General features: G+C 41.2%; 1 protein-coding gene across 1 annotated transcript in view; it reads right to left on the bottom strand.

The window, feature by feature from the left end:
* Window positions 1–13,803, bottom strand: part of LOC142938556 (cytosolic phospholipase A2 gamma-like) — a 49,525-nt gene that overhangs the window by 10,601 nt on the left and 25,121 nt on the right. Inside the window, exons 7-11 of the mRNA XM_076081826.1 lie at window positions 8,132–8,197; window positions 7,871–8,011; window positions 7,484–7,630; window positions 7,309–7,392; window positions 6,383–6,537 (exon numbers count right to left, since the gene is read on the bottom strand). Of these exons, the coding sequence (XP_075937941.1) occupies window positions 6,383–6,537; window positions 7,309–7,392; window positions 7,484–7,630; window positions 7,871–8,011; window positions 8,132–8,197 (593 nt within the window). The remainder of the gene's footprint in view (window positions 1–6,382; window positions 6,538–7,308; window positions 7,393–7,483; window positions 7,631–7,870; window positions 8,012–8,131; window positions 8,198–13,803) is intronic.

Below are 13,803 nucleotides of genomic sequence, written 5' to 3'. Positions count from 1 at the left end.
GGCTGCAGCAGTAAAGCAGGCGCTGCACCGGACCGTCTTGGTGAAGAGGGAGCTGAGCCGGAAGGCAAAGCTCTCAATTTACTGGTCGGTCTACGTTCCTACCCTCACCTATGGTCACGAACTCTGGGTCGTGACTGAAAGGACAAGGTCGCGGCTACAAGCGGCCGAAATGAGTTTCCTCCGTAGGGTGGCCGGGCTCAGCCTTAGAGATAGGGTAAGGCAAGGCAAGTTTATTTGTATAGCACATTTCAACAACAAGGTAATTCAAAGTGCTTCACATAAAACCATTAAAAGCATCAAAACATAAGGCAAAAGAAAAGGAGATTTAAAAACAATTAAGAACATTCATTGAAACAATAAAAAAAGTGTAAGAAATAAAATACAGTAGTAAAATGCAGAAATGCAGGAAATTGATTAATATATTAATTGAATATGGTTCAATTAAAGGCAGCAGCAAACAGAAAAGTCTTCAATATTGATTTAAAGGAGCTGAGGGTCCCAGCAGACCTGCAGCTTTCTGGGACTTTGTTCCAGATATGTGGAGCAGAAAAACTGAACACTGCTTCTCCATGTTTAGTTCTGACTCTGGGAACAGAAAGTAGACCAGTCCCAGACGACCTAAGGGGTCGGGATGGTTCATAAGGTAGCAGCAGGCAGCAGATCAGAGATGTATTTTGGCCCTAAACCATTCAGTGCTTTATAAACCAACAGCAGGATTTTAAAGTCAATTCTTTGTTTGACAGGAAGCCAGTGCAAAGACCTCAGAACTGGAGTAATGTGATCCACCCTCCTGGTTTTAGTGAGGACTCGAGATGCAGCGTTCTGAATCAGCTGCAGCTTTCTGACAGACTTTTTACAGAGACCTGTAAACACACCGTTACAGTAGTCCAGTCTGCTGAAGATAAATGCATGGACAAGTTTTTCCAAATCCTGTTGAGACATAAGTCCTCTAATCCTTGATATATTCTTCAGGTGATAGTAGGCTGATTTTGTAATTGTCTTGATATGGCTGTTCAGGTTGAGGTCTGAATTCATAACTACACCCAGATTTCTGGCTTGGTTTGTGGGTTTTAACATCAGTGATTGAAGCTGAGTGGTGATTTTCAATCGTTCGTCCTTGGTACCAAAAACAATTACTTCTGTTTTATCTTTGTTTAATTGAAGAAAATTCTGGCACATCCAGTTGTTGATTTGTTCAATGCAGTTACCCAGCCCTTTTATGGGATTATAGTCCCCTGGTGACATAGTTATGTAGATTTGTGTGTCGTCTGCATAATTATGATAACACACTTTGTTGTTTTCCATAATCTGAGCTAGTGGAAGCATGTAGATGTTGAAAAGAAGAGGCCCCAGTATTGAACCTTGGGGAACACCACATGTCATTTTAGTCAGCTCTGATGTGTAATTAGCTACAGACACAAAGTATTCTCGGTCCTTCAAGTAGGATTCAAACCAGTTAAGTGCTGTGCCAGAAAGTCCCACCCAGATTTTTAGTCTTTCTAGGAGTATGGCATGGTCGACCGTGTCGAATGCAGCACTGAGATCCAGTAATACTAAGACTGAACTTCTGCCATTGTCTGTGTTTAAGTGGATGTCGTTGAAAACCTTAACAAGAGCAGTTTCAGTACTGTGGTGCTGTCGAAAGCCTGACTGGAAGACATCAAAGCAGTTATTTACGGCCAAGAATTTGTTCAGCTGTTGGAAAACCGCTTTTTCAATTATTTTACTTAAAAATGGGAGGTTTGATATTGGCCTATAATTTTTCATTGTTGCGGAGTCTAAACTAGCCTTCTTTAGGAGCGGTTTAATAACTGCAGTTTTTAGGGCTTGTGGGAAGATACCTGAGAGAAGGGATGTGTTTACAATTTGTAAAAGATCAGTGGTCATGCAGTTTGAAATATTTTTGAAAAAGTGTGTTGGTAGAATATCCAAGCAGCAGGAGGATGACTTCAGATGTTGTATAATGTCTTCTAGGCTTCTACGGTCGATTGAATGAAATTGTGTCATGATATTTGAATGGATGTTATTAAGAGAAGGGGACAACACACGTCCTGTGGTTGGTGTGGAGGCACTGACTGCTTGTCTAATTTTCTGAATTTTGTCAGTAAAAAAGGAGGCAAATTGATTGCATGCCCAGGTGGATTGGAGCTCAGCAGCTACCGACACTGGAGGGTTTGTTAGCCTGTCGACGGTAGCAAATAAGGCGCGTGTATTGTTATTGTTTTTGGTTATGATGTCAGAGAAGAAGGACTGCCTTGCATTTCTAAGTTCCAAATTATAATTGCGAAGTCTCTCTTTATAGATGTCACAGTGAACCTGGAGATTAGTTTTTCGCCACCTGCGCTCAGCTTTCCGACACTCTCGTTTCTCTATTTTGACCAGCGTAGCATTTCTCCAAGGAGATCTTTGCTTACCCGAGACAACCTTCACTTTAGTGGGTGCAATGGCATCAATAATATTTTTAACTTTAGAATTGAAGCCATCTACAAGCTCATTGACTGAGATGCAAGAGAGGGCTGGTGTGGAGGAGAACTTCTGAATAAATAGTTCACTGGTGTTTTCAGAGATGTAACGCTTCGTCACAACCTTGGTTTGGACATTATTTGCAAGGAGATTGCACTCTCAAAGAAAACACAGAAATGATCAGAGAGTGCAACATCAGTCACAGCGACCTTGGAAATGTTTACACCTTTGGTGATGATTAGGTCCAGAGTGTGACCCCTGTTGTGGGTGGGTCCTGTCACATGCTGAGTCAGATCATAGTTATCAAGGACACCACATAGTTCTATAGACCCTCTGTCCTGGGGATTATCAACATGGATATTAAAATCGCCAACAATAACAACACAGTCAAAATCAATACAGATTATAGACAGCAGTTCAGTAAACTCATCAAAGAAGGTTGCACAGTATTTAGGCGGTCTGTAAATGTTTAGGAATAAAGCTTGAGTGGAATTCAGAGCCACATATTCAAAAGAACTAAAATGACCAAAGGACATCTGCTTGCATTGAAGAGAATCATTAAATAAAATAACAACTCCACCTCCTTTCTTATGCGCTCTTGTTTCACTCATGAAACTGAAGTTGTGAGGTGTTGATTCAATAAGAACAGCTGCACTGTTATCTTGATTTAACCATGTTTCAGTTAAAAACACCTCATCTCACTCTGACGGGCCATCCGAGTGTTAAGTGTAGATTTGTGTTATGTACACAACTGCTCTGTAACGATGAGTATTAATGTGATATCTCATTAGAAAGCTACGGTTCTTGTTATTCGATTTATGCAAACCATTTCAAGATACAATAACAACAGCAGGTACAGTTAACGTCTCTGTCAAACAAGCACTCCAAAAATAGCTGATAAAATATCGCCATGACTCACTGATTATGATTCATAAGGTCCCCCTTGTGCTTGCTAGTCCAGCAAAAACGGTCTTGTTTGATCGCTAAGGGTCCACTCGGTCGAATCTAGTGAAAGATTTAGTCCAAAACACATTAGTACGTTCATAAAGACCCCCGGGGGGCTGTTACATCATTTCAAATTAGCCAGCAGATATGATAACTCGCGATCATATTTCGGTCATAATTTCACTTTTCATGTCAACAGACCGGAGATTTTCATCGCAAAATGGAGGCTGCATTCCGCCGGTTAGATTGACACCTCATTTGACCCAATAGGACCTTCTATAGCCTGGTCACATTCTGGAACAGCCAACGAGAGTCCGCTTTGAAAGACAATGCCCGCCTCTCTTCTTTGGGTAACGCTCGAGCCAATTGGAAACAGATCCTGTTCAAACTCAGGCTCCATATAGCCAATGAAATTACGAAGACAAGGATATGCAGATTTATGAGATTGCATGTTGGGAAAGTTTTCAAAACTGAAATTGTAAACCGTGAGTCAGGTACCTGAGACCGATTATCAAGAGCAAAGTCTGGTTCATGAGAATTTTCAAGAATCTATGAAAGTTAACAATGGTTAAATATGATATAGTTAACCATACATCAACATAAATAAACTATAGTTTGAATTTTGGACTCGTAGTTTATGCATTTTGACGTGGTGACGTGAGCCTCCAAATGCATTTTTACGTGGCCGCACTCTTAGTAAACCACGTGTAAAATATTAATTTTCTGTAGTATTGTTATCAAATTCTAACTTCTACCAGGTATCATGACCCCATGCTGTCGTAGGAGTGTCTTTTCAAGCCTGTAAGTCCCAGCCATAGATAACTGCTGCCATCTGTTGGCCAAAACAAATCCAGGCGTAAATAAAAACCTTATTTTTCAGTGTGCTGTAAACTCCATAGCTCAATGCCAGTAGCACTTACAGTGATTCTGACTGTTTGTGAAGAAACTTCAGAGTGTTACCGTTCAATAGAGACTAAAACCATACATGTACTCCCAATGGTTCAATAAGAGCTGTCAGTTTACTTTGGGTACGCGTTGGATAGGCGTTTTAGGCAAATTTTACAGGAGTGATAAGAGGTTTTAAATATCTAGCTTGTGCCTAACAATAAAATCATTGATTAAAAATGTTTTTCCTGACAGAGACCTGACATTTAATAAAGCTAAGTTTAATGTGGTTAAAGCTTTCTTTGCCCAATTTATTTGGACAGGCTGACGAGGAATGTATGTTAAGTTTGATAAGTTTGCAGGTTTACTATTGTTTCTTCGCAGCCTCACCTTTCTTTTTCTATAAACAATCAGGACAGGAATTGAGAAGGCTAGCTGCATACAGGGCCCCGACTTTTCCTGGAGAGAGTCATTGGTGTCATTAGCCTTGTAGCCTGGACCCAGAAGATATCAAGTATTGCCTTTATCAGGTAGGGGAGTCAGAGGATGGTTGTGGAGCTGTCGAGGAGTGGGGCGAGGAGTGTGTTTGGTTCCAGCAATGACCAGCTCTTTCATGTGGTCAGTGAACTCCAGGTGGGGGGAGGATGGGGAGAGTATGAAAGAGGAAAGGGACCTGGATGGAGTTTGGGGGGTCGAAGTAGGTGCTGGGGAGGGAGGTAAAGACTCCTCGTCTCGGAAGGGTGGGGAAAGTGGGAGATCGGAGGCGGTCCCTGAAGATGAGGTTGGAGACTCCTCCTTTTGGCTGTCGCTAGGCGGGGGCATCCTTCCCATAAGGTCTCCATGGCGATGCTGTGTGGTTATCTCTTGTTTAGACTCCTCTTGTGTCTTGTCCTTGGCAGTAGGAACAGACGGATGACGCAGGGAGAAAAACAGGTTAGAGGTAAACAGTTTTACCCCTGACTTGTTCAAGCAAACTCCTTAAAAAGATGTCTGCGCTCCCAGAAAAGGTAGAAATTGTTGATAAAATGTACTGAATGGTCAGTACATGCAGTTGACAGCCATTTGTTCAGTGCAAACAGCCTGCTGAATCCTTCATCTCCTCCTCTGACCGGTGGAAGAGGGCCACTGATAAACACCTCAGCCTTGACAGAGCTGACTGTGTTTAACAGATCAATAAAGTCTCGCTTCAGAACTTCAGACTGTTGTTTCACAATATCACAGCTTCCTGTATGCACGATGATGTTTTTCACCGTGGGATAGTCAGCCACGATGTCCAGGATTTTGTCTCTCATGTTAGAGACCATATCTTTCGGAAAGCAGAGTATTTTGGTATTCTTGCTGCACAGTGTTCTGACATCTTTTACAGCATAGTCACCAACAATCAGAGTCTCAGGCCCAGTCACTAGCTTTGCCTGCGGCCTTTTACTCTCACATTTACTCTCAGTTCTTACCCTGCTTTGAGGATAAGGGTAAGGAGCTCGGTCATCAGGAGGGAACTTGGAGTCGAGCCGCTACTCATTCGCGTCGAAATGAGTCAGCTGAGGTGGTTCGGGCATCTAATTAGGATGCCTCCTGGATGCCTCCCACTGGAGGTTTTCCAGGCACGTCCAACTGGGAGGAGACCCCGGGGAAGACCCAGAACACGCTGGAGGGATTATATCTCCCAGCTGGCCTGGGAACGCCTCGGGATCCCCCAGAATGAGCTGGAACATGTTGCGGGGGAGAGGGAAGTCTGGGTCAGCCTGCTTGGCCTGCTGCCACCGCGACCCGACCCCGGATAAGTGGAGGAAAATGGATGGATGGATGGATGGTTCAGGCAGACTGAAACAATTCAATTAATTTTACTTATATAGTTGAATATCACAAATTTGCCTCAGGGGCTTTACAATCTGTACAGCATACAACACCCTGTCCTTGGACCCTTGCATCTGTTTAGAAGAAAAAAAAAAAAATCCTTTAATGGGGAAAAAATGGAAGAAACCCCAGTGAGAACCCCAGAACAGAGACTTGCAAAGGATGTCATGTGTACTCAATCAACAACATGTTAAAATTACAACACAGTCAATCCATAATCATACAGTAAGCCTACCTCAAACATGTTTCCAGCGCTGTACTCTGGTGCGATGATGAGGTCAATGTCCCTCTTTTCTCCCAGAAATGAAGGGTAAGCTACGTTTATCAGCAGCCCAGCGTCTACCAGCTGGAATCTTTCTTGAGAGCGAAGGCAAGTTGGAACCATTGAATCTGCCCAGCAAAGAAATTTAAGAATTTTTCAATTCAACCAAACTTCAGGAAAGCTTGTTTTAACTTATTTATTTATTAATCTACTTACTAATAATTTTCTTCATTATTGTATTGCATTTGCAAATAAAATATAATGTTGCTGTTTTATAAATGTAAAAATGGCTGTCAGTAAAGAAAAGACTCTTAGCAAATAGCTATTTACACATCCAGTAGATATGGAGCACTCATTTTGAGTCATGTTTGTGTCCACATGATGCGGCTCAGTTTTAGGTCTGTTTTTGGTCTCTACAAACTCCTGAGAGTTTGTTATTATCTAGCGTTCATCTAGATCTACCTATTATCTTGGTTAACACCTTTCAAATACGCATAGTGTTTTGACCCATTGTTAGGCATATTTCCCAAAATGTAGTGAGTTACACGATACACGATTGTTACCACCAAGTGGTAAGAAAATCCTCCCACCAGTACCTTTCACCTAACAAGATTTGTTTGTTGAATACGTTTGAAAACCAAAAAGTAAGAACAGCTAGTTTTAGGGGCCTTTCATCCTGATATCCAAGGATCCAAGCACTTCTGTGGTTACTAACCAATCAAAACCTGCACGCTGTGATGGCAATGAAGTTGTGGTACTTTAGCAGTAATCCACACTGACTAAACTAAACAAAGTCATAACAAAGGTAAAGGGAAATCAAGCACCATAAACCAGATGAACAAAGTAGCGTTTTTACCAAAGTTAATTGCAACTATTGATGAAGGAGTCTGTTTTCTCACCTTGGTATTGGTAGAGGAAATTTCTGGTCGTTCCCCACTCCCATGTCATAATTTTGGGAAGGACCTTCTTCGTAAGTAGAGAGACTGGGGAAAAACATTGAAAAGTAATACACATATAAATACATATACATCATATTAAAATGGGTCTGTTTGTCTACAACTTTGACCCACTGACCATGTGTTTTGAAAGCTCCATCCTCCAGACTCACGCTCCAGGTCTCTACTGCCGCCAGCAGCTCCATAATCCACTGCTGAGAAAGACTTTTTCTTTCCTCCGAACTTTTTGGCTCCAGCCACGCGGACTTATTATGTTTGACCTTGTCTGGAAAAGAAAAGATTTGAACGGACACCGTGGCATTTTGAATCAGACTGTGTCATTATTTCATCACAGACACAAAAATGCTCAAATGTGAAGACAATTTAAACATTGATAGCATCATTTTCAGGTATCAGTAACTGTAATCTTGCAAATTAGCAGCAGATACCAAAACAATTGTATTTAATAGTTACATTTTATAGTAAATTATCTGAGTAGGGTCATCGTCATAACTGCTACTACTACCTTCTAGTATTTTCTGCAGCTTGTCGAGGTCAGACAGAGCAGTAGGATCCTTAATGGTGCTTCTGGTAAGGGCAACTAGTTTATCAAGGGCATTGTATACACGCAGGTACTCTTCAGCAGCACCGTCCATCTGTCCAGACACTGAAACACACACACCACACACACACACACACACACGCACAGACACACACAACATGATATTTATCCCTGCAGTGTCTTAAAATACATTTAGTGTTTGAGACAATGTCAAACAGTGATTACCATTCAGCCAGGGAGGGATGAACTCTCTGATTGTCTCCTCATCAGCCAACGCACTACCTAGAACACCTGCATGGTTTCAACACACACACGAGCACACACACAGTTTGATAACTTTTATGCATGAAACAGTCTACAGTATCAACATCTGCAGATATTGTGTAGGTATTCTGTGAAGCAAAGGCAAAAAGACCATGTACCTTTAAAAGTTATGAAACTTATTTTCTCAATTAGCTTACTTCAATCAGTGATGGAATACTGAATGAACTCACTGGTTTCTGCCACCGTTTTCGTTATTTCAAACTAATAAAAAAAGAGGTGATCGTATGTACATTGTGTGCACCATTCAGGATATATACTACCTATATATATGTATGTAAAATCTAATGCCAGTTGGTGGGTTGTTTGTCAATTGATTAAACCACATTCACACAGTTCTGATGAAGCTTTTTTTGAAGAGTTTTGGTGTTAAACAAGATTTGGAGCCACATTTTCAGGGGAGCAGAAATAAATTGATCTTTATTTTGGTCTTTGAGCTCACTAAAAGTGCTCAAATTGCCACTAAATCACAAATCAGATTATGCTGATGACCAATTATGAAAAGTATAATTCACCTTTGTTACTGAATCAGGTGCTTTAATCTGTGTATTAATTTTTTTGACTTTGTCCTAACCCTTGATATTTTAAACATACTCTTCCAAAACACAATATTGACATATTATCAAGGTTAGGTTGTTATGGCAAACACGGTTATAACACTGATAACGTTGCCTTTAGCTAAATAACTCCTCTAAGCCGGGACGGCCGCTCGTGCCTTTGAGTCCCTCGGCTGTGTTTGAAATCGCATACTAATGTAGGCCTACTGCATACTACATACTCAATCACTATGTACTGTATACTGCCTTTTGAATGGATGATTATTATGATTTTACCAACAGAGTGTTCACACTGAAGAATGCCCAAGCAATGGCTGTTTCAAGCCACCCTGCCATTGGCTCTCACATTTCAGAAAATGTTTGCAGAATATTTCCAAACAAGCGTTTTTTGGGTAAACTTATCTGATATTGAGAATCTAAAGCATTAATTTCTCTCACAGCTTGATCTCACAGAAATTTGTGAAATGACCAAATGTGTTCAAATGACGTGTCGGCACCATGGAAACAATGCCAATGAAAGGTCATTAAGATCCTTTGTCGTGATGGACACACAAGTTAAACGCATAAACCAATGAAAAAGACTTGTTGAAAGGGCTTTCAACCAGGAGACTGATGTTGGAGGCTGGTGTTTGTGTCCCAAAGTGTTGTTGAGTTATTGAAGTTACGTTTGTATTTATTTTATTTATTGGTTTATTTGATACGGGACAGTGCACATTAATAAATGTGCACTGTGACCTGTTGTACTTAGTTTATGTACTTATGTTAAGCCCAACCATGATGTTTTTTTTTTCTTAACCAAAAGTTATATTTTTTCATGGTGGCGGCACATACTTTTACAGATTTACGTGCCAACAGCACAGCAGCCCATCCCTCAGAGCTGGGGATTGAACCATCGATCCTCCGATTAAAACCTCTTGATGACGACAGCCCACTAGCCCTATTTTTAGCCCTCTGCTCTAAAAAGTGCATACCCATACTCAAGAGAGTCCCCAGCTCTAACTACAAGGTATATTTTAATAATTTTGATGCTAGAATACTGGTAACACTTGTGAGATGTGTTGAATTGTGTAAATATTTTGTATATGTTACTGGTTAATATAGAAAAATAATACATTACACAGCTGAAATTGAAAATATTCAGCTTCGCCTGGAAAAAATGCACTTTCATTGATAAAAGGTTATTGAAATAATGCAGCTAGCTCCCTAAAACTTTCCCAAGTCATAGCATAACTGATCAGTAGTTATTAAAAAAAGGTTAAAGTGGAATAAAGTGGAATAAAGTGAATAATAAGAGGTTTTAGTACAAAGCGGTCAGGCGAGGTCATCATTGTCGAACCAGCTGTTGCAGCTCTTACATTGTACTTTTATACACTATATAACTATATATTTCACTTTATTTATCACTCATATGATTCAATACATCCAAATACAGATAATAGGAATCATATTCATATTCATAACATCATCAGAGCCAGTTTTGGCTGTCATCTGTAGGATTTTCTCAGTTCATGTGTGTGTATGTGGCTGGATCTCAGCCTATCCTCCGTCGATTTCAAAAAACAACCCCTCCTTCGACGCGTCCGAGTCTCAGGAAGACCTCTGTCGAGTTTGGTGGTGATCGACGAAAGTTTCAAGCAATCAAGTTGCCAGAAGTGACGCGTGTACCCCGGCGGAAATTTCCGGTCGCAGGCAGTCTGACCACTCGCCCAAGCCTGCTTGACCGCTCTTATTCTGGAAACAAGTCGGAAGTCAACAGTATGCAGTTGGCAACAAGGACTACAGCTTTGGATCGGAAATTCTGCGGCGTTATTATCCATATTTTTCATAAAACTTGGGCGCATACCTACGATTTATTTCGGCGGAGTTCAGCACGAAGGTACGTTTGATCACTCACAACTGTTTAGTGTTTATACGGATCGGAAAACAGAAGTTAGTTACGTGTTCCGCCACGTGTGGTAATGCTATTAAATGCATTGCATGACTGGGTAGCCGTTAGCATGAGGGTACAAACATTGATTTGCGGTACTCATAACGCCGATTTCTGGCCCGGATTTGGTGCTTTTATGCCACGATATTTTTTTACTTATGTGAGTAGCCTATAGTTGTGTTTGGAGTGTGTAAGAAGTGACTTATATGATGTTGTTGCCCATACGTTGCTGTTTCATCCAAAAAAAAAAGTGGCCACGTCCACACTACTGGCTAATAATCATTCTATTTTCTGCATTTGATTTTGAGGGGTTCTGAGCCCGAGAGCCCCCAAATGGGGGCCGCTCGTCACCAGAAGGCTGAGTCATAGTTGCCCTGTTGATCCTTTCTCTAACTGGAACTGTTTGGCAGTGGTAGAAGAAGTAGGCCAACTATGAACTATTAATAGTAAAACTATTAATACAGCACAGTAAAAGTCCTGCTTTTCAAACTTACTTCGAGTGATGTCACAGCTCTGCCACTACTATCCTGTTTTTTCCAGTGGTGTACAGTATGTTTTAAATGTTTTTATCCAAAAAAACGACTTAAGTACAGTAACAAAGTATTTCTACTTGGATATCTGTACTTTACTTTACTATTTATATTTCTGTTGACTTTTACTTTTACTTCACTACATTTTGCAAAGAAAACTGATACTTTTACTCCGATACATTTCCCCTGAAACCTTCGTTACTCGCTACAAAATCAAATCTATCTTTAGAAACAAAATGAATCATGAGACCAACGTCGGGGACTGTGGTGGAACACAGACTGCAAGCAAGCAGGTTTGGCGAATCAGTGGTCCTAGCTTGCAAGTTAAATCGTTGGTTAATCACGTTAATGCGCAATTGCAAACAAGTGCTCTCAAAGCCGCGGTGTTTTGATTCCCAGTGATGCCCAGGATGCTATATGCTATAGCTAGCGAGCAACTACATGAGTAGAATTCCACTCTACGATGACTGATTTCATGACGGAAGCAGAAATGGAAGCACCTGCTACTCCTGCAACAAACTACGGTGGTGACGAAGACCAACACCCGTGGATCGCTAGCGAGTTAGTGAGCTGAGGAAGTGTTGACAGTTGTGAGATTTTGTTGATTTGAGTCATCTTAGCTATAATCATTGCAGCACTAGTTGGCTAATGTTAGCTAACTTAACGTTAGCTAGCCACCACACCATAGGATTGACAGGAGCCGCGAGAGCGCAGCATTAGGGTTAGCATTAGGGGAATCCTTCCCAGCTGTGCGCAAGCTGTCTGTGAAGCTGAACACACCTCTACCTGCCTCAGTGGCCTGTGAAAGGCTATTTAGCATCGCAGGACTAGTCTTCAGCCCAAGAAGAGCGATCATGTTTTGATATTTGAGTCATTTTGTGGATGATCAGATGGAGTTATGATGGTAGCAGTCGCCCAATTGCAGCTTGAGCAAAACCTTTGCCTATTGTGTTCAATTCAGGCCTATAGGAGTTTACAAGGCAGGTGTCCTTTCTCAAAACACTGACCTGATGCATCAAGTTGATATTTTTTGCTGAACACAATATTATGCATTTGCCCTCTACATCCTCTAGTCGGAATGAGCATACTTATAAACGCACTGTTACAACTCCTTCATAGTGTCATATTGCTTTTCGGAGAATTATGATGATAAGTTAATAGTAGATGCAAAAGTATACTTATGTACAATATATTATGTTGAACATTGTTGCTCCTGGATGGATCACAGCCAACCCAATTATTTTCAACACAGCTCCATGTCCTTGGGCATGGTGGCCACAGCACCTAAAAGAATAAACTTCATAATTCTCAAAATTCTGAGCCTTTGCTTTTTTATTAACAGCATTTACTTCTACTTTTACTTTCAATACTTAAGTACATTTAATATCAGAAAATTACTTTTGATACTTAAGTACAATAAATATCAGATACTTTAAGACTTTTACTCAAGTAGTATTCTAATAGGTGACTTTTACTTTTACTGGAGTCATTTTCCAGTAAGGTATCTTTACTTTTACTCAAGTACGGCTTTTGGGTACTTTATACACCACTGGTTTTTTCCCATCTCTCACTCACCTAATCAGTTTATTCAGTGCACCTGCCAGTCACACCCACCTCATCAGCTCATCACTCTCACCTGCTCACTCTGCGGCATCCACTATTTAAACCCCTGTCACTCACTGCCAGATCGTTCTCCGCTTTCATGCAAGACCTTCCAGCGAATACCCTTGGACTGATTCACCGTTACCGACCCTGCCTGTTTTGGACTACCCCGCCTTGCCTCTGCCCCAGTAATTCACTCACCCTTCTGTCCCCGACCACGAGATCCTGCCGCTGTTTCCCTGTGATTATTCTACCTGTTGTGTGTCCAGAGGAAAATAAAGCTTTGATTCAAACTATCCCTTGTGTCTGTCGTACTGCTCCTGGGTCCTTACCACACCCGTTACAAGTGAAGAGTGAAAGATATCAGCACAATGGGCCTCATGCAAGAACACACTCGTACAGTGGGCTCTTAACTTCAGACAACTGACCAGCATAAACGTGATTTATGCCACCTGTGCATAAATAAGTGATCGTTCATGAGAATAGTAAATTAGCATAATGAACGCCCCAATAATACCATATAAGGCTATGAGCACTGCCCCATTTGCAGTGGCGGGCCGTGCATTTTATACCTGGGCCTCTGTGCTGTCCTTCTACAGTTGAACCACCTCCTAATAACCTCATTATGACACCACAGCTACAGTTATTATATGTTTCTAGAGGTGTAACAATACACGTATTCATATTAAACCTTAAACAACTAACTTCTCGCCTAAAAACATCCTAAAATTACTCTCTGTGACTTAACAACAGTAGTATTTCGAAAGTTTCAACTTCCAGTTGTGTGATTTCTCCTCCGCCATTGTTTCCTGTTGCTGGTGCAAAATGCATTCTGGGATATTTGGCTGTCCCAAGTACAGCCAAGTCACCTCCGATGCATCCCAGGTAAAATGGGCAGAGCCACATCCGGGCATTTGGACATGGCTTGGCTTGATGTGAACTTTGAATTGGAACAGTACT

This window comes from Anarhichas minor, unplaced genomic scaffold, assembly GCF_050575085.1.
Source record: "Anarhichas minor isolate MPS153535 unplaced genomic scaffold, ASM5057508v1 ptg000007l, whole genome shotgun sequence".
In the NCBI taxonomy this organism is placed as follows: Eukaryota; Metazoa; Chordata; class Actinopteri; order Perciformes; family Anarhichadidae; genus Anarhichas; species Anarhichas minor.
Note: the sequence above shows the minus strand (reverse complement) of the source record. Positions and strands in the feature narration are given on the sequence as shown.